The following is a 21,373-nucleotide window of genomic DNA, read 5'->3' as shown; positions in this document are numbered from 1 at the left end:
CATATCTTAGACTTGGGAAATCCTTGTTTCTTGTTATCCATTGATAAAATTCATCTTTTTCAACTGGGACTGCATCTTTTGATCTTTGAACATATGTTGCTTAATTTGTATTGCCACTGTAATGTTCAACTTTTGTAGCTTGTACTATCAGTAATATATCAAACTCCGCCATGAGAGCAGTCATGTGTGGTTCCACCTAAATACATTGGGACACCCATTAGATCGACTGAAGCAGGGTTACAGTATCTACTACCTATCTAGTTTCCTGCTGAATGGTTCATGGGCTAGTGGCAATCCAATGCGGGATACTACATCCATACTATACCACACATTTTTACTATCTAATAATAGTTTCTTGATTTTTTACCTTAGAGTGGCTGAACAAAAGGCGTCAAGTATATTTTGAATTATTCCCTGTTAAAAGATCGCTGATTTTGATAGTTGAATACTCAAACTATTCCATGTTCGGAGTATGATTCCACGGTTATACTACCCTATGTTCTGAAATGTTCACACTCAAGCCATAGCATACGCAAAGAAATTTTGGGCTTTCACATGACAGTGTATAAACATGTCCAGGATATACAGGGTGTTAGTTCAATGTTAATATGTGTCGATTAAGCTGCATACTTTCTGAATTGTTAAATACAATGGCTGAATGATCATAGGTAATAAGTTTGTTAATAGAAATTAAATTTCTGTGAGGATCCATGATAGAAATTACATTTTTATTTGTTAAGGTCCATGTCAAAACTCTGAATCTGTGCATTTTCTGCATCTTAACACATATATGAATTTGTGCAGTTTCTGCAATGTAAGAATACCACAGTATGTGCTCAACCCAACTATGTGCTTAGCTTGATAATTGGCAATTTTGATATTAAAAGATCTGTCATATAAATGTGAAAGGAAGTACTTGCACCTGGGATGGTGAACACATGCATATGAGCATGGAAGATCATGCACATTCCTAAATTTGTATGAAAGATCGTGCATGTGGAATTGTGTTAATATCATTGCGTATATTGCACATTGTTATGGTTTTTGCATATGGTGCATAGATGATTGAAATGAATGATCTAGGATTGGGTGGCCTCGGGCTGTGGGTTGCTCCGTTATTAATTTTGAATGCATCACAAAAATCACATAAATATTTTACTCTGAATTGCACTGTTCTCTGTGTTTTCCACGGGCGGGAGTCCCGTGATGGTTCTTGCAAGGGTAGATGCGAGTTTTTGCCTTTGTTTTTGTATGTTGAATTGTAAAACTCAATAATTGGCTCTTAATAAAATAATAATAATTAACAACTGTGTAATATACGTTCTGGGATCTCCCATCTGGATAATGGAGATCTTAGAGATTCGGTCTTGGAGAGACTGTGAGGATACAAAAACTCCGTGGGCTTTACTTTTGTCTCCTGAACCCGATATTGAGGTTTTTTTTCCTGGCCCCAGTTTTAGGGAGAGTTTGCCACTTTACCTGGGAATGGTGTGCACAGTTGTTGTTTTGGTATACCAACGAAATGACACTTGTGGTTGTGGGGTATTCCCGACATTAGATAAGTGGTCTAATGTTTCGAAGGTTGTTTCGGTTGAGGGCTAAGTTTGGAACCAAAGCTACCTTGAGAACCTAACTTGACATCGGAGATTTTACTCGTTTGGTGTACCCGCGGGCAATGGTAATTAAAAAAAGAAACTTAAATTATATGCATTTAATAGGGCATGCATATGAAAAAATAAAACTTTAATGAAATATAATGATGTGTTCAAGCATTGCACGTAAATCATGTATATTCCTGTCATGCATATGTTATCTGTTCCCTTAATTGTTACATGTTGGTTGGTGCATGATGTTTAATCTCTAATGTCTGTTAAATGTCTTACTTAAATTGTGATCATTGTTATTGCTTAAATGTTCCCTCATGCTTAATAAATGCTCCTTGTTGCATAAATGCTTAATTGAATTATGAAATTATCATAATTGCGTTCTTCTAAATTTTTGCATGAAATCTTATCTATGTTTTTTAGCTCATTTGTTTCATTAGAGGAACCTCTGCTCAGGATTTCGGTTTTGACACCCTACTTCTATGGTTTTTCGCAGCCGCAGGCGATCAGTGAAGTGACTGGCTCCTGGGAGAGTTACGAGTATTACATTCTTGCTAGACGGTTCACAGAGGGACAGCGTGGCTCAGTTTTTTTTTTATTATTTACTTTTATGTCGTTTAAATAACTCTGATATGTCTTTTACAATTATTACTTAAACATTCTTTCTTTCAAATAAATGAATAATGTGGTTTGGTTTGGTATAGATGATAAGTGTAAGCTCTACTGTGGTGTGTGGTTATCCAATTGTGAATAGAACTGTAAATGCCCTGGATCTTTGGGAATATTTTCGCAACTTAAAAAAAAAATGGTATTTTCAAGGGGTATGAGTTGGGGTCGTTCCAGGTTTGGTATCAGAGCCACCACAAAGACTTACACTTTAATCATCTTTTTAGTGTTAAATTTTTTATTTTTGGTATGTGAGCCCTGTCCGGAAGCATCAGCAAGTCGTGCCTCTTACTCCAGAGCAGTCTTCTTCACTGGTAAGGCTATTTAATATTTTTATTCAAAGCATGTGAACTTTGTATGATTTGTTGCAATCATAGTTTAAATTTTCATTTGGTGTGAATTTAAAAGTCTTAGTGTGATTGTATGAATTGTTCGTGATCAACCCCAAGGGGATAGGATCGGTAAGGGTCTAACTTTGTGCGATAAATATGTGTGTAGCAGATGTTGTATTTACGCAAGGGTGCTTCATCTTCCACTGGTGCTCCCGCCAATTGGCAGGAGCAGAGAGATTTCATGATGAAAGTCATTCACACCCTGACCGAGACCATGACGGCTCAGGCAACGCAGACGACTCAGGCACTGCAGGCGGCATAGGCCATGAAAACGGCGCAGGCTGTGCAGGCAACTGCCTGTGACCCTCCTGTCGACGTTGTTTCGAATGTGGGCGGTGTTTCCTTCGAAAGGTTCTTCAAGTTAGACCCGCCAACTTTTGCAGGCAAGGCCGACCCAGAGGCAGCCGAGAGCTGGGTCGAGAAGATTGAGAGAGCGTTTGATGTCATACATGTGCCCGAGGACAGGAAGACACCTTCTGGCACGTACCGTCTGAAGGGCGATGCCAAAAAGTGGTGGGACACCCTGCGAAGGGTGAAGTTAGCCGATATGGACGTGATTCCCTGGGAGGTATTCCAGAAGGAGTTCCTGGACACGTATTTTCCCTCTTACGTAGATGTATTCACGCAGGGGTGCTTCGTCTTCCACTGGTGCTCCCGCCAATTGGCAGAAGTAGAGAGATTTCATGATAAAAACCATTCACACTAAGACTTTTAAATTCACACCAAATGAAAATTTAAACTATGATTGCAATCAATCATACAGAGTTCACATGCTTTGAATAAAAATATTAAATAGCCTTACCAGTGAAGAAGACTGCTCTAGAGTACGAGGCACGACTTGCTGATGCTTCCGGACAGAGCTCACATACCAAAAATAAAAAATTTAACACTAAAAATATGATAAAAGCGTAAGTCTTTGTGGTGGCTCTGATACCAAACCTGTAACGACCCCAACTCATACCCCTTCAAAACCCGTAATTTTTAAGGATTATTAATAAATAAATAACTTATTTTTTTATCTCCAAATTAGAAATGTGTTTCTGGCTTTTTGATTTTATTTATTTATTTATTACATATTCATTTATTCATTGAAGCCAATCAAGGTATAATTTGCATTTATAGAACTATTTTGGGCTATAAGTCACTATTTATATATATATATTATATTTAAATATATTTTTGATAGAGTTGGTAAATTATTGGAGTGTATTTGTGTGTTATTTGGCTCTTGGTAATGATTTATTGGGTAATTTGCTATTTTTGGTTAATCTTGTTATAATTGGCATTTTTTGAGTTTTTGGCATATGCGATCGCACAAGAAGGGTTCGTTGTATTGCTTGGGTAGCGGTCTTTGCAGACTTCGAAACTCCTCGGTCTTTTGAGTTTTGATTCATTGTTCTTCACATTATTAAGGTAAGATACCTTAACTGAACTTATAGAGAGCATGTTAAGGCACTAATTGTGTATGTTGCACTGAATATCTAAATGAATTACAAATACAAGTTATGCTCACAGACTTCACTTAGTTGTGAATATTTAGGACTCTTGTGATTGTAGTTCGGAGATCATGCTTGTCATTATTGTAGTTAGCGGAATATGGAGTGTGTTTGTTGTAGGTACACCTGTGTGTGAGTTTGAATGCTTGTGCACTTATGAATGTATAATATGTACGCAATGTGTGTCATCATACTTTGGTTTGCGCATACTATGTTGCTTTGTGTGTTTGTATGAATTTGATACATGGTGCACATATAACTACTATGAATATGTATAAGTCGTGTTCGATGCATACTGTGAATGTTATATATATTGTTTTATCATATGATGGACTCATTTATTCTTGTATAGAAGAAAGCATGCGAATGTTATAAATTGTTTTGAACTTGTATGTCTTGTTTGCTTGAGAAATATATGCGTATGATGTACGGTAGGATGGTCAATGAGATTTTGACTAACCCTTACACAATTATATCTAAGGTGATATATCGATTCATGTGGTGAAAAATGCATATGACTTTTATCGTGTGTACAAATCTCGAACTACGTAGGAGTTATGTATATTGAGGTTTAGTTGCTTCGTGTTATGAAATGTGCATGTTCACGTATGCATCATAGAACTCATGTTTTGATTACACATGCTTTGAGGTTCAATTTACGAAGGGAAATGTTCTTTGTGGCGATGATATGATGCGTAGAATAATATGCTTATGTATGATATGATTTAAATGCCACGTGAAATGAAATTATGAATGCATGCAATAAATGTTTAAGTTCAATAGTAAACTTTGGTTCATGAAGCCTTATTGGTTAAATGTGTGATTTTATAATTTTAATGTCATATGAAGTGATGTATGGTGTGATGCTTTGATTATATACATGCTTATGCCTGTGTTGATGGCTATCGACCCTGAGAGTGGTCAATTGTATTGATGTGTGTATCACAATAGTTTTCACTGAATATGGTACCCGTTGAGGAACTGTTCCCAAAGGATTCTCTGTGAGGGTGTGCATGACCAGATCAGGTGATCCGGCTAGAGCAGTAAGTCTCTATGAGGAAGTGCATTGTTCAAGAGCGGGTAGCCCCCGAAGACGGTATATTCCTGTGAGGAAGTGCATTGTCCAAGACCAAGCAGACCATCCGTCTAGGGCGGTAACTCCTTGTGAGGTTGTGCATTTCCCAGACCAGGTAATCCGGCGTAGATTTTGTAAATCTTTATTATGAATAAATGAAATGTTATGATGAATTGTGATGATCTTCTGAGTTGATTGAGATAGTCAATTATGAATCTATAGATTTGGCTTTTCTATTATATATATTGAACTCAGATATGATAATCAGATCCTTATTGATTTTAGATCTTAATATGAAGTTATGATTGTGACGCTTATGTTAGCGTATGTGCGAATGACACATCACGCCTACAAATGACTAGTTTTTACTTATTAGGTGAATGATACATTATGCCTAATAGTTTCATTGCAAATGATTGTCTGAGTAAATATATCACACATATGTATCATGATTCATCATGAATATCTAACTAAATTACTTATAAGGTATGTGCGTGTGTTTCACGTTGAAATGGTCAAATGTGATTTAACTTATTGTTTATAAAAATTATGAATGCATATGAAAATGATGCAATGATCCGAATGTCTTATATATATATACAGTCTTTTTTATATATTTTTTTAAATACAAAATATAAAAAAAAAAAAAAATTTAGTTTTTTCACCATACAAATAGACATTTTTGGACTCGGTCAACGTTGACCGAGTCCAAAACAAGGACGGACTCGGCCTCGACTCTTTGATCGAGTCCAATTCGGCGTTGACCGAGTCCGAGCCGTGTCCGAAGCCGCACCCGTGTCGTGGCGTGTCGACTCGGGTGCAGCGCCTCCCTAGCCGAGTCCGTGTGACAGATCTGGAGGGTTAGATGTGTAAAAAATATTAAAAATTAAAAATTACTACAGTTTTTTACTAGGGGTTACCCATGAGAGTAGCAAACATTAACCCCCCACCCACACAACCACAGATATATGTGTGTGTGTATCCTTGAACACATACATGTATATTATGTGTCATGTACAATACATATAATTTATATATAGAATGTAATCTCTCTCTCTCTCTCTATATATATATATATATAATGTGTATATATATATTATATAGTATTATTACATATATATAATATAATATGTAATAAACATATAAAAATATTACATTATTACTTCATATACATTTATGCATATGATATATTAGTAATACAATATATATCAATCATGCTATATACATATGTTTACATATTTTATATAAAATATGAAATTGTCATGACTTGGCCAAGTCAAGGACCAACCAATGTCGGGTCAAATCAAGAGTCATTGGACTTTAAAGCTATGGTAAAAGCAAAGGTTTCTCTCAGATCACCTTACACAACTTATCAGAGAAAGGGATCTGAATCAAAGAAAGTCCAAAGCAGCAGTTTCTAAAAGGAATGTAAAAAGGTTCAAGCAGTAGATGTTAGATATGTTGGCATTTTGTTCAAACATCAGAGAAAAGAATAAGAGTTAGGCTAGGTTCATTCTTTCCAATTCTCTGACTTTTCTATATGTATCTATTTTCATACCAGTAAAGTTTTGGGTTGTGAAACTACAACTCATCCAAAATTTATAAATGTTTTGATTAGAGTTGAATAAGCCTCATTGTGATTTCCAGCATATGGCCAAATAGTGTAATTTAGCTGCATATGAAGACAATTTTTTTGAAACCATGAATTTATGCGTTAAACATCTAAAATTGTGGAGGATATCTTGTGGAAATCTAAGGTCCCAACCACGACAGAGCCGGACATTTTGTGAGGGTCTTGATTCATTAGTCAACTGGTCTAGCATCCTAACTTGGTTATGGGCATCATCCAAGAAACTCCATGAGAAAGAATAAAAAAACTTCTTCAAAAACCATTGACCTCTGATGTGGTTCCCCCACATACACCACAAACACGGATAGAGCACTGTTATCAGCGTATAAGGTGATACGATTATGCAAATTATAACTAGAATGGAAATAAATAGATACAATCCAAGCATAAAAAATGATACTGCAAATGATTAAACAAACAAATTACATAATGGGCATTCTTCAATGTCGTGCTATGCAATCAGAGAAACTGATACAGTGATGCTTATTTTCATCAGATGTCCAAGAATAGGGGGGTCTTTTCATGGTTGCAGAATGCAGATTCTTCTTGTCATATAGGTTTGTGTAACTTTTTTGCCTTCTTGTTGTCACTCTTCCAGTCTTAAATGTTACGTAAAATGTTAAAGAGATGTGGCATCTGAAAAGTTGACATTTTTGGCCACTCCTTATCCTAAAAATATTACATCATCATGTATCCTCAAAAAGAAAAAACCAAAGAAAATGTAAAACTACTGCAATTTACCTTCTCAAATCATTCAAAGAAAAGGAGATCTGTAGATTGCATAATGCCTGCTTTGTCTTCAACATGTGTATCTTTGATGAGATGGATCTTTAAGGAGAAAAGTAACCAAGATACTAAGAAATTAACTCTTCATATTCTGAATGATCAAGAGCATTAATTAATGAATTATACAATGGCTTCACCCAATCTACAAATCTTTTCCGAACCTGTAAAATGATCTAAAAGTCGACTCCTTGCCGACTTCTGCTTTGTAGACTGTTTCTTATGAGATATTAATGAAATGTTTTCCATACTTTCAAAAGAAAAAAATAAATGCATTATACGTTCTGTTGCAGGGAGATTTACAGAAGCTATGTGAATTTGAGAATTACCTGAAAGATTGGAGATGGAGACCAATCAGGCTCATCTACATATCCATCCAAGCTGATATACAGTTCAGCACTCAAATGAGTGTCGCCATCTTCTGTGAAAATAAGATCAAGAGCATGTTGTCTACAGAAACTGTCACGCAATCTGTCTACAGAACGTTGCAGCCGCTTTTTCCATTCTCTCTGTTCAGGAAGCCGGCTCTGCCTTTCAGAAGCTCTCCTCCGTGTATCATCCTTAGCACTTGCCTGATAAGATGGAGCAAGCTTCATGGCAGCACGTGGGAGGAGTTCATCAGCTAATAGTGAAGCATTGGCTAATAAAGCTATTTGTTGGGACTCAGTATCAGCCATTCTAACGATTTTATTCCCAGATCCTTCTCCATCATCTTCTATGGATCCAGGCAAAGCATTTATTAGCAAGTTCACATATGACTCAAATACTTGAAAAAGCCCTTCTAATGTTGTATTGTTTAACTGCATGCTGAGCAGTGGAGCCACGTCTTCAAAGAAATCCTGCAGGAACACAATAAAAGGTCAAGAATGCATAGACAAGAATACCATGGATAGCTGCTACATACAAAAGACTAAAAGAAGAGGCATAGTTATAGATTCATGAATGCTCGTAAACACAGAAGGTGTTTGAGTGTAAACACAAGCAGTCATTTTAACACAAATATTTCTAAGCAATATGTTTCAGTAAAATTAAGGGAGCAAGCGGAAGGGATAAATAAACCTGAAGAGGAGAAAGTTGGAAATGATGAATAGTCTCATAAAGGGAGGAGAAAAGACAACAAGCTTCAAAGTGTCTGACCAGAACATACATGGGTCAAATATTGACTGATAAATCCACTCACGGGATAGCCAGTCTCATGTAAAATAAACACAATTATGAGGTGTAAAAAACTTGATGATTCTAGGCAAATTATTTCTGCTCTTTTATAAACTAAGAAGCAATACCAATAACTCAAAAAATTAACTACTTGTCATGACTGTCAAATTATTAGTTCTCACACTTTCAGAATACTAGCTGTCTTACAACAGGGCAATGGGAAATTAGATTTCAGTAGAACCCAAAAAAACAAAAAGTGACAATGATGATGTAAAACTGCAACAAAAATCAACTTACTCCAATAAAGAATCTTTATATAATTCAAGAAGACAAAATGACAAGTATGGAAAAAAGTGAATGGTTGTAAAATGGCTGCAAAATATTTTATTTATTCTATCACAAAATTCACCAAAAAGCAAAGATGGAACACCTGAACCATTGAATTGAACCGATGCGCACTGCTTGAAAGCTTGGGCTGGAAAGCAACACCACTACCAACAGCAACAGTAGATGATCGAGGATGAGTACTAAGCGGTTCATGCGTGAGCATCCAATCATCCACAGCAGCAAAGGCAGCAGTGCTCTCCTCAATTCTCTTAAGGTTAGCTTCTAATGCTTGCTCAACACTGGGCCTGAAGAGCTTCAACAGAACAGGACAAAGTGTTAATCCATGAGCTTCTAGAAGAGAACAGTGACCCAATGCAATTTGAACACATTCAGCAGCAGCTCTCAATCCTCCGGCAGCTGCTGATGAAGCTAATGCATGCCTCTTCACAAGAAGAGCAAAAGCCTCAGTCTGCTTACTAGACCATATAACAAGCTCCGATGCATATGCTGACTCCTCTCCAAAGACAGCCAAAGAATCATTAGCAGCTTGAGCAATGGCAGAAAATACTAGCTGTGAAAGAGCTGCAGTATATGCTCCTCCATATGAGGTGCTTGATGGCCGTAGACTTTGCATATTGTAAAGAAGCCTTTGGTAATGAGCATTGAGTAGCAAAGTATGTGCACGAGGCCCATCTCCAAGTCTTTTAAGAGCTGAAACTGCTGAACGAAGCTCAACACCCCGTGTAGAAGGCTGGCATGCAGCTTCTGCAAGTTGATTTGCTAACTTCATTCTATGTTCAGATATAGCAGTCTGTAATGATGAAAGAGATGATAGGCTCAAGGTCATCTTCTTTTGTGCTTCTGTAGCTACCTTTTCACCTTCATCCAGAGCAACCAAAGTGTCATCTATTCTCCTCTCCGCCAATAAAACATCAAGGATATCAGGAAGCTCAGCAGCCCATTTTTCAATATCTGAAGGCTGTCCTTCCTCGAAATCAGAAAGGCTATCTGATGCCAAACCATCAAATCGAGTAGATAAGGAATTGATGTTCACACCTTCAGCCAAAGCATGAATAAAACCTGCTTGGGTAGAAAGAAGATTCCTGATAGACAGTAGCTCTCCCTCCAGATCAGATATCTCCTTGGAAGTCCTAAGATCAGATACACATGATATACATGAAGGAAATCAAGAACTGTACTTTTTTTTTAAAAATGTATATAAAAATATCCCCATGTCCTATTTTCACAAAGTTGCCATTTCATGTCATGTGCTCTTCTTAATTCCTTATCCTGCCCATGTCCATGTGACAGACTGTAACACAAGTAGAAGGCTGAAAGCCACAAGTACACTTACAGTTTATTCTTGCCAAGACAATTCTAATGTAATGCTTGACACACAGGAGCTGCCACCAATGTCAAACAACAAATCAAGGGCAGTAGCCGCACCATAGCCAAACACTAATACGTGTGAAAAATCGCATTCAAACCAACAAAAAAGTCAAGTCAAATAACATTTTCAGAAACAACGTAAGTTTAGTTTAGTAATTCTAATTTGATAAAAGTAGCAGTGACTTTTTTGCTATAAAAGTTGCCACAAAATTTCAGTAAGGCTACACCACCTTAAGGGTGGTATGCTAATTTTAAGCCAGATGAATGCTCCTAATTTAATACAAAGGGCTAAAATCTACATAACACCCCCCCCCTCCCTCTCCCTCCCTCCCTCCCTCAACACACATCACCAACCAAAAAGGCAAAGATACTCTAAGAAGACGAGACCAACAATCGAATCTTCAAATGAAACACACCAAAGATCTCTCACAAGTACCACGACAGTTCATATACAATGTTCACTCACAAGAACCACAAAGGTTCATACAAAATACCCAAGAAAGGGTATGCAAAACAAGAAGAAAAAAATATTTCTTATTTAATGGGAATTACCCTCATAAAAACATATCTTACAAGGGGAAACAACCCCATATTTATAATGCACAAAGACGAGACCTAGAGGGAGTCCAACGACTCTCTTAGTAAGTGCTTTTTGTCTTTGGTCAAAAAGCAATGAGGTCTAATAATGTCAAAAACATAAAAATAAAGCCTAACCTAATTAGATTCTAACCTAACCTAACTAGAATACATAACTAGACTAAAAAGCTAAAGAGATTACATATTTTTAACACTCCCCCTCAAACTTATAGTTGGATAACCGAAAGTTTGTTCAAGAGAAAGTGGAATCGAGGAGCAGCGAGAGGTTTGGTAAAGAAATATGGCGGTTGATATTCTGAGAAAACATAGGGAAGATCAATGGTGTCATGTAGAAATTTTTCTCGCACGTAGTGACAATCCATGTCAATATGTTTGGTCCGTTTGTGAAATGTTCGGTTGCTGTCAATATAAATAAAACTATGTCGACCCCAATTGTTTGGGATGAAGGCGTTGTTGTTGTTGTATTGTCGCAGCATAGTCTTGATGCTCCTATACTTTCAACACCCATGTCATGAAGAAGACGCTTTAGCCAGACTACTTCCATAGTGGTTGTAGCCATAGCCCTGTACTCGGCTTCAGTTGACGAGAGAGACCTTTTGCTGCTTCTTGCACCTCCACGGAATTAATGATTCACCTAAAAATATACAAAAAATAGTAGTTGAGTGTCGATCATTGGGATCACCTCCTCAATTTATATCATTATAAGCAGTTAATTCTAAGGAGAAAGAAGCAACAAAAGAGACCTTGAAAAATGAAAGTTTTAATATATCTAATAATGTGTAAAATTGCTCTCATATTAACAATGGTAGGAGCATGCTGAAATTGAGTTGATGTGTGGACGGCATACGCAATGTCAGGTCTTATAATAGAGAGATAAGACTGTGTCCCGACAAGTTGCCTCTAAGGTGTTGGATTTTTAAATGGTTCTTCATCATCAATCTTCATTTTGATATTTACAATTTTGAAAGTATCAACCTGTTTTCCATATACCAGACCTGTCAACAATATTCAAGGCAAATTTAGACTGAGTTAGCAAATAGCCTCTAGAAGAATAAGTCTATACCAAGAAAGAATTTTAAGAAACCCAAATCACTCATTTCGAAATGTATTTTGAGAAATTTTTTAATCTTGTCAACTCTCTGCTTATCACTTTCGGTGATGATCATGTTGTCTGCATAGAGAAGAAGAATGATAATACCTGCATCAGAATTTTTAACAAACAAAGTTGTGTCAGTAGACAAGATTGAAAACCAAAATCAATTATAAATTGACTAAATTTATCATACCAAGCTTTTGGAGCTTGTTTAAGCTCATATAAAGCCTTAGTTAACCGAACAGTCTTTCTTTTAAAATATTGATGGCAGGTGGTGGTTTTATATATACTTCTGCAGCTAGATTTCCATTACGAAATGCATTTTTGACATCCATTTGATATATATGTCATTTCTTTGAAAAGGCTAGAGTCATCAAAATCCTAATTGTGGTCATTCTAGCAACTGGAGCAAAAGTCTCTTCATAGTCTATTCCATATTCTTGGGAATAGCCTTTTGCAACTAATCGGGCTTTAAACCTTCAAGAGTGTCGTCACTCTTGGTTTTAACTTTATACACCCATCGACAACCTATAGGCTTTTGACCTAGTTGAATGTCTGGAATAGTTCAAGTATTCGTTTTTTCTAAAGCTTTTAATTTTGTACTTCGACCCATTCAGATTATTCTTTTGTTGCAACATAGTTAGAAGGTTCCACGTAGGAATATATTAAAGCAATATAGGCTTGATATTTTGGTGAAAAAGACTCGTATGACATAAATTTTTCGGAAACTTTAGACACTCTAGATGACTTTATGGTTGACACTTGTTCCTATGCTTTAGTATATTTCTCGAGAGCACATGGTTTCTCTAAATTACCTCGCCTAGAGTATTGAATACAATCTAGAGGATCACTAAATGATTTTGTATTTGTTATGTCATTTTGCTCTTCTTGACTTTCATCTATATCACCTTCATCAATTTTTGAAACTAAGTCCAACATAAATGAATATTCATCTATTTCCTTAGAGTTCTTACTTTCAAAAAAACTTTCTCTTTCCAAGGACACATTTCTTGATACGTAAAATTTTTTAGTTTTGAGATCAAAACATCTATAGCTATGTCACATGGGTGCGGGTGCGGGTGCGGGTCACTTCCAAAAAACCCGGGTGCGGGAGTGCGGCAAAAAAAAATAAAAAATATATATATATAGGATTTATAACCAGTTTTTTTTTTGCTGGTGTGTTTGTTTGAAGACTTGTAACCTACGTTCTACTTTTTGTGTACTTTGGCGCAACGGGACAAAATTGATGAATCGAAAGGATTGGCAATCTGATCGACCCAGCCTGCTGCGTTCTGCTGACTGTCATGATTCAATCATGTATGAAACTCCCTGGTCTTCACAAAAAAAAATATAAGTGAAAGGTTTGATGTGGTTTGTTGGAGAGAGAGTCTTCACGAGGCCTATGGCTCCACCGCCACTGCCACGCCACTGCCTAGGGTTCTTCAAATTTCATTTTATATACAGTAGCACACAGATCTCCAGTCTGGACTCTGGATGACAGCTAAAAGAAATTTATTGGATTTGACATGTAGAAAAGAGAGGTCTACACCAGGCTACGGCTAGAGCACCCATCTCAAATCTCCAAAATGTACTCTAGATGACAGCTAAATGAAATTTATTGGATTTGACATGTGGAAAAGAGAGGTCTACACCAGGCTACGGCTAGAACACCCATCTCGTCAAGAGAAAAGTGAATACTAATAGCCACCAAGGCTACCACCACCATTATCATTTATTATGGAGAGAGAAATTCCTTGACGAAGAAAGATCTGGATGGTTGAAGGATAAAGACTTCAAAAGGCTCTTGAATTTTGGTTTTAATTTTTAAGGAAGATGGATCATCATTTCCAAGTTAACCAACGCTGCGAATTCATTGTTTGGAGGCAGGAATAGCATGGGATGCCAACAAAGCTCACCAGATGTTGTGGACACAAGTGCCCCTTTATAAAACAAGAGCGGCAGCAGCAAGTAGGCATCGGTTGTTCCGTCCTTTCATTCTCTCATCGCTACCTGCAGGGATCCAGCAAGGGGTGGGGAGAGGTGAAGAATCTGGAAGTCCTCGTCAAGGAATAGGCAACTCTAAATAGACCGAAGCTATCAACGCCAAAATCAAAATCAAAATCCAGCAAGGGACGGGTCCCGCTGCGCGGTCAGCTATCAGCAGAATTTTTTTTTTAAATTTCGCAGCCCATTTCACAGGGCAAAAAAAAATTAAAAATCAAAAAATTAGACCAAAATGACCCTGGATGCGGTCAACGCACCCAGGGTCGGGTTGACCGCACTCGGTGCCGCACCCGCATCGCGTCGCGTCGACGCGGGTGCGGCACCTGTCTGGCCGAATCCCTGTGATATAGATCTATAGCCTTTTTATGACTTGCATATCCCAAAAAGGCACAAGGGATAGCACGAGGGAAGAGTTTATCATTTTTGTCGGAAAAAACAAAACATTTGCACCCGAGAACTCTTAACCTAGAGTAATCTGGGATTTGTTTAAAAAGTTTTTCAACAGGAGATATATTGTTTAATGAAGAAGATGGCATTCTGTTGATAAGGTAAACAGCAGTTAGAGTAGCTTCAGCCCAAAAAGTCTTTGGTACTTGATGTGTAATGAGTAAGGTTCTTGTTGTTTCTATAATATGTTTATGTTTTCTTTCTACTAAATTGTTTTGTTAAGGGGTATAAAGGCATAATCTTTGATGCATAATACTATATAAATTCAAATAATCTTTAAATTTTTTTGACAAAAATTTTCTCCCTGAATCAATGCGAAAAATTGAAATATCATTTTTAAATTAATTTTTGACTAAATTATAAAATATTTGAAAGTGTGAGAAAACTTCAGATTTATGTTTAAGAAAATAGATCCAAGTATGTTTTGTGAAATCATTTATAAAAAAGTACATATTACATAAAGTTACCTTCTGAAATGACAGGCGCGGGACACCATACATCCGAATGTATTAAATCAAGTGGTCGTGAAGAAACAAAGGTTCTTTCTTGAAAAGGTAATCTTTTCATTTTTCCAAGAATACATTTTTCACATGTAAATGTTTCAAAATTACAAAAAAATTTCATCTTTGAAAAAAATTGGAGCTTGGATACACTAGGATGTCCAAGTCTCTTGTGCCATAGATCCAAGTCAACTTTTTGAATATTACAACACAATGTATTATTGGGTATTTTCAAAAAATTCATGTAGTACAAGCCTCATTCTCTATGGCCTTCCACAATCAGCTTGCCTGACTGGTGATCCTGCACTTGACATCCACGAGAGGAGAAAGAAACATTACATCCATGGTCAGACAATTGAGAGACAAATAAAAGATTTAGGTTAAGTTTAACAATATATCTAACTTGTGGAATGCAAAACCTTTTTGAGTTTTGAAAAACATTTTCAAAATTTCCTACTCCTTTGATTTCAAGGGATGTTCCATCAGCGGTAAATACATTTGACCCATTTGAGTTATGACATTTGGATAACATATCAATGTTTGGTATCATATGAAAAGAAGTACCGAAGTCAAGGAGCCAAAGAGTTTTACCAGGGTCGAAAATGTCGACAGAAGAGACGGCAGCTCCAGTGGATGAAAATGTTCCTTTGAGCAGTGGTTGAAGTGCTTTTACCAATTATATTAAGGGAATGCTTTCGATGGATGGTTCACTTGATTCTTAAGGAGGTTCGACAGAGGCAACCTTCTTTTCATATGGTTTCTTCAATTTTGGACAATAAGTCTTCACATGTCCCGGTTCTCGACAATAGTAACAGATTAATTTCCTTTTTTCAAACTCACTGTCGTGTTTCTCATGATTTGTCCTCCCATAATTTGGGGGTTTGTATGTGCGAACATGGTTTTTCAGTCTAGATACGGCTAGAACCGAGTCATCATCACTTTTGATAATTTTATTCTTAAGTCTATTATCTTCCATACTCAATTCTTCTATTGTGTATTCTATTGAGGAAACCTTACCTCGATGAAGAGGAATGGACTTGGTTTATTCAAACTCCGGTCTTAATCCATTCACAAATTGGAAAAAGTGTTCCGCATTCATTTGATTTTGGCGGAGTTCTATGTCTTAATGGACAATGTCACTTTGGTTCAAGAAGAGACAACTCTTCCCATAACTCAGACAAGCTATTATAGTATTTTCTAATGCTTTTATCCCCTTGAACCATATTTCGAACTTGGTTTTGTAGATTGCACACATGTGCAATGTCTTTAAGAGAATACATTATCTTAGGATAGTCCTAAGCATCATTGGCATGTTCAAATTTGACAAGACTTGAACATTTCTTGATATCCACTCTACTTATAAGCCAAGACATAATCTTGGCATGTCCCATTCTCCATTCTTTCCACTTTTTCTAGTAAGTGGTAATAGCTTTGGTTTTTTCAACGTCCATAAGAGGTATTTCTTTCTCACCTTCAATCTTTGTAAGAATTAGCTTAGGTTTCAAATCGGTCTCATCCACTGATCCCACAACCCCTTTCCCCATATAAGGTGTTTCATGATTGAAGCCTACGTAACATAGTTTGAATCGTTGAGTTTAATGGGTTTAATGGTAACATTATCATTGTCATTCATTTTACAAGGTTTGGATAAAGAAATAACGAAGGGAAGAAAGAAAAAGAGAGAATATGTACTCCACCACGGATAGTGAGTACGAGTGCATCTTCAAGCTTCCAAGCTTTTGCACGATCACAATTAAAGAACGTTACCTCTTTTCCAAACTTTGAATGACATGCTTCTCGATGCACCGGAAAGAATAGCTTGATCACTACCAAGCTCTGATACTATGTAAGAAGACGAGACCAACAATCGAATCTTCAAATGATACACACCAAAGATCTCTCACAAGAACCACAACGGTTCATATACAATGTTCACTCACAAGAACCACAAAGGTTCACACAAAATACCCAAGACTCTTAGTAAGTCAAAAAGCAATGAGGTCTAATAATGTCAAAAACATAAAAATAAAGCCTAACCTAATTAGATTCTAACCTAACCTAACTAGAATACATGACTAGACTAAAAAGCTAAAGAGATTACATATGATATTACTAAAGAGATTACATATTTTTAACAGTTACATGAATAAATTTGTACCGCTTTTCATCATTATGTCTTCCAGTGCCAATAAACACCTATAAGGATAACATAACGTCAGGGCCACTTTTGGATGTTAGAAAAAAAACTGACAGGAAAAGAAAACTTTACATGAGTTTTCATATGAAAATTTATCGTTGTGCAAAAATTTATTTTGATTGTGTGAAATTGGTTTTAGAAACAAAAATAGATAGCCTATCAATGTAGTGGGAAGATGATGATGGTGGGTATTGTGGGTGTAGATCCCAGATGCACCCCATAGTGTGTGGGATTCATCTGCAACATTGACGCCAACAATGTGCACTGGAGGTAGCCCTGGCATGCTGCGGCGAGGCCCTGCAAGACCTGGAATGCATGAGACTATAGCATCTGTGGTGGCTTGGTTCAGGTGGCTTGGAGGGGAGCTGACCCTAGTCAAGAGGAGTTGGTCATGGGTGGGGGAAGTTCTTCATGGCCAGGGTTTTGAATGTTGAGGTGGAAGCAGTGGGGAGGGGATTGATCATGTTGGTGGTAGTGATGGCAAGGACGAGAAAGTTTAGAGGAGGGTTGTATCAGATTTTATATCTGGTACAACATCTACAGGAAACAGGGAGAGAGAGAAAGAGAGAACAATGGCTGGGGCGACTTACGATAGCTCGACCTCCAAGCCCTAACCATTTTATATATGAAGCAGCTATACAACTATTCTTGTAATATCAGAGATATTACAAGGATGCCATTAATGAGAGAAATACAACATGTGTTTCATTAACATACCATGTGTATGGATCTGGATCCAGATCCATACGCAAGCTAGATTTTAACACCCTCCCGCAAGTTGTACGTGATTTTGGATCATGTACAACTTGCTCTTCAATAGCCAAAATTGACGTCATGTTAAACCTTTGGTAAACAAGTCTGCCACTTGATCTTCTGTTCGAACATGACGTAGTTCTATCTCCTTCATCTCGACTTTCTGCCGTATAAAATGTTGATCAATCTCAATGTGCTTCGTTCTGCTATGCTGGATAGGATTACATGCAATGTTTATTGCACTTTGATTGTCACATAGAAGAAAAGATTGAATAATTGTCTCCCCAAGATCACTCAATAAGTGTCTAATCCATGTGGCTTCTGTCGTGCCTGCAGCCATCGATATGTATTCAGCCTCTGTACTCGATCGTGCCACTGCCTTTTGTTTTCTGCTGCTTCAGGACACTAAATTGTGGCCAATATATGCACAATATCCAGAGACAGATCGTCTCTCATCTGGATTCTCTGCCCAATCTGCATCTGTATAAGTGATGAGTTCATGTCCTCTATGCAAATTATCGTTCTTGCGATAGACAAGTCTGTCTCCTATAGTTCCTTTTAAATAGCGTAGAATGCGCTTCACAGCTTCCATATGACCCTCCGTTGGAGCATGCATAAACTGGGATACCTGATTGACAGCATTAACCATATCAGGTCTGGCAAAGGTCAAGCACTGTAACATTCCCACGAGACTTCTATACATTGTAGGGTTGACACAAAGATGGCCATCTTCAGAGCTCAACCTTTGATGTAATACACTAGGAGTACTGACTGGTTTGCAATTCGTCATCTCGGCTCTTTCCAGAAGGTCAAGAGTGTATTTTTGTTGCATGAGTGTCAATGTGTCTTGTTGTTTGTCAACTTCCACACCAAGAAAGTACCTCAACTCCCCTAAATCTTTCATTTTGAAAGTTTTCATTAAAAACTGTTTCACGTCTTGCACATGATTATCTCAACTCTCAGTTATCACAATGTCATCAACATATATAAGAAGAAGTATAACAATGCCTGCCTTTTGGAAAATAAAGAGTGAGTGATCCAGAGAGCATCTTCTAAAACCATAACTTTGAATTTGCATAGAGAAACTTTCAAACCAGGAACGGGACGCCTGTTTCAACCCATACAGAGATTTCCTTAGTTTGCACACCCAGGCAGTAGGATCCTTCTCGGCATAACCAGGAGGTTGCTCCATATACATTTTTTCCTTTAAAGTTCCATGCAAAAATGCATTTTTAACATCTATCTGGCTAAGGCTCCAACCTCGATCGACTGTTAGGGATATGATGACACGAATAGTACCCATTTTGACTATCAGACTAAAAGTTTCATCGTAGTCTTCACCATATTGTTGTGCGAATCCTCGAGCAACAAGTCGTGCCTTATATCTGTCAATACTTCATAAACCCATTTTGAGCCAACTACATTCTTTCCTTCTGGCCGAGGGACTATTTCCCAAGTCTGGCATTCATGAAGAGCTTCCATTTCTTCATTCATAGCTTCAGTCCAATGACGGGATTGAATAGCTTGATTAAAACAAGTGGGTTCAACATGTTTTGTGAGCTGAGACATAAACAGCTGGAAATCAAGGGAGAAGGTCTCATAACTCACCCATCGTTGAATAGGATGCTTAATGCGTGACCCCCGTTGAGCCGAATCATTGGCGATGCTTTCCACATTTCTCGGCTCTGTATTTTTGTCCCCTCTAGTGTATATCTGCCCAGAGAAGAGTTCTACTGGTGGTGGCTCAACTGGAGACTCAACTGGAGATGATTCAACATGTATTTGCGAGTCATTCAACTCCCTACTCAAGCCGAAGGAAGGACAATTTGTCTGACAAGTTTCTCCTGTATTAGCAAAAAGATTTGCGCTCATCCATGGATCATATAGTTCTAATTCTCGAGATGGCAACGCTGCAGAGTCATTGACCTGAAAATTTTGTTCGTCAAAAACAACATTTCTGGCGGTCCTAATACGTTTTGTAGTAGGATCATAGCATCGATAACCTTTATATTCATCTGCATACCCAACAAATCTGCACTTGACAGCCTTGTCCTGAAACTTATTTCGCAGAGATGAATCAACATGTACATAACATACACAACCAAAAACACGCAGCTCATCGTAAGAGGGATGATGCCCAAATAAAATATAATAGGGAGATTTCTGATCCAAAAGTGCCATAGGAAGACGATTTATGATATGAACAGATGTGTGAAAAACTTCTATCCAGAGACTAACGGGCACATTGCTATCATGTAACATGCTCATCGCGCTCTCAACAATATGCCTGTGTTTCCTCTCTGCAACCCCATTTTGTTGAGGAGTATGAGGGCAAGAAACTTGTCGACTTATTCCTTTATCTCGAAGAAAGGCAATAAACTCGTTCGATGAATACTCTCCTCCACCATCACATTGTAAATGCACAATATCACAAGCAAACTTTGTTTTGACCATCGAATGGAATTCCTGAAATATTTGAAAAACTTCATGCTTGTGTTTTAAGAAATATATCCAAGTATAACGGGAATAGGAATCAATAAGGATAACATAGTAACGACTGCCAGAAAGAGAAGGAATAGGTGTGGGTCCCCAAACATCAGAACAAATAATCTCAAATGGCTTTGAAGCTCTTTTATTTATAATATGAAAAGGAAGAACATGACTTTTGCAGTGTTCGCATGAAGAACATTTATTATTATTATCAGAAAATGAACATAAACTAGACTCTGGAAGGAGACCATCAGATACAAGATTTTCAACGAAACATCGACTACAATGTCACAAACGACTATGCCAAATATCTGGCTTATTACAATAAGATGAATTAAAAACTTCCAATGAAGGAAAAAACAAAAACTCTGAAGGCGAAGACACTGAAGAATGCTTGGACGATTTCAACTGGAGGACTGGGACTGAAGACGAAGACACTGAAGGAATCTTCTTGAAGACGTACATGTTTCCTTGTCGCTCCCTCTTAGCGAATGTCTCCTTCGTTCGTAGATCCTTAACATAAACAGAAGAGGGAGTAAATTCGACGGAAGAATTCATATCGTCAACAAGTTTAGCTACAGAAACAATGTTTTTTTTAATATTAGGAGCAAGAAGGACATTGGACAAGTGAAGTGAGGACTCTGACATAGGGATATGTGCATTGCCAGTATGACTAATGGAGTGATAAGTTCCATCTCCCGTAACTATACTACATTTTTCAAAGTAAGGCAATAAGTGAGATAACTTACCCGCATTACCTGTAACATGTGTGGCG

At 37.4% G+C, this 21,373-nt stretch overlaps 1 protein-coding gene across 1 annotated transcript in view; it reads right to left on the bottom strand.

The window, feature by feature from the left end:
* The window catches only part of LOC149829648 (exocyst complex component EXO84B-like), a 78,225-nt gene that overhangs the window by 42,387 nt on the left and 14,465 nt on the right, over positions 1 to 21,373 (bottom strand). Inside the window, exons 3-4 of the mRNA XM_090016057.1 lie at positions 9,232 to 10,279; positions 7,976 to 8,485 (exon numbers count right to left, since the gene is read on the bottom strand). Of these exons, the coding sequence (XP_089872183.1) occupies positions 7,976 to 8,485; positions 9,232 to 10,279 (1,558 nt within the window). The remainder of the gene's footprint in view (positions 1 to 7,975; positions 8,486 to 9,231; positions 10,280 to 21,373) is intronic.

Source organism: Nuphar pumila, chromosome 8 (assembly GCF_984573655.1).
Source record: "Nuphar pumila chromosome 8, dmNupPumi1.hap1.1, whole genome shotgun sequence".
NCBI classification, from domain to species: domain Eukaryota; kingdom Viridiplantae; phylum Streptophyta; class Magnoliopsida; order Nymphaeales; family Nymphaeaceae; genus Nuphar; species Nuphar pumila.
Note: the sequence above shows the minus strand (reverse complement) of the source record. Positions and strands in the feature narration are given on the sequence as shown.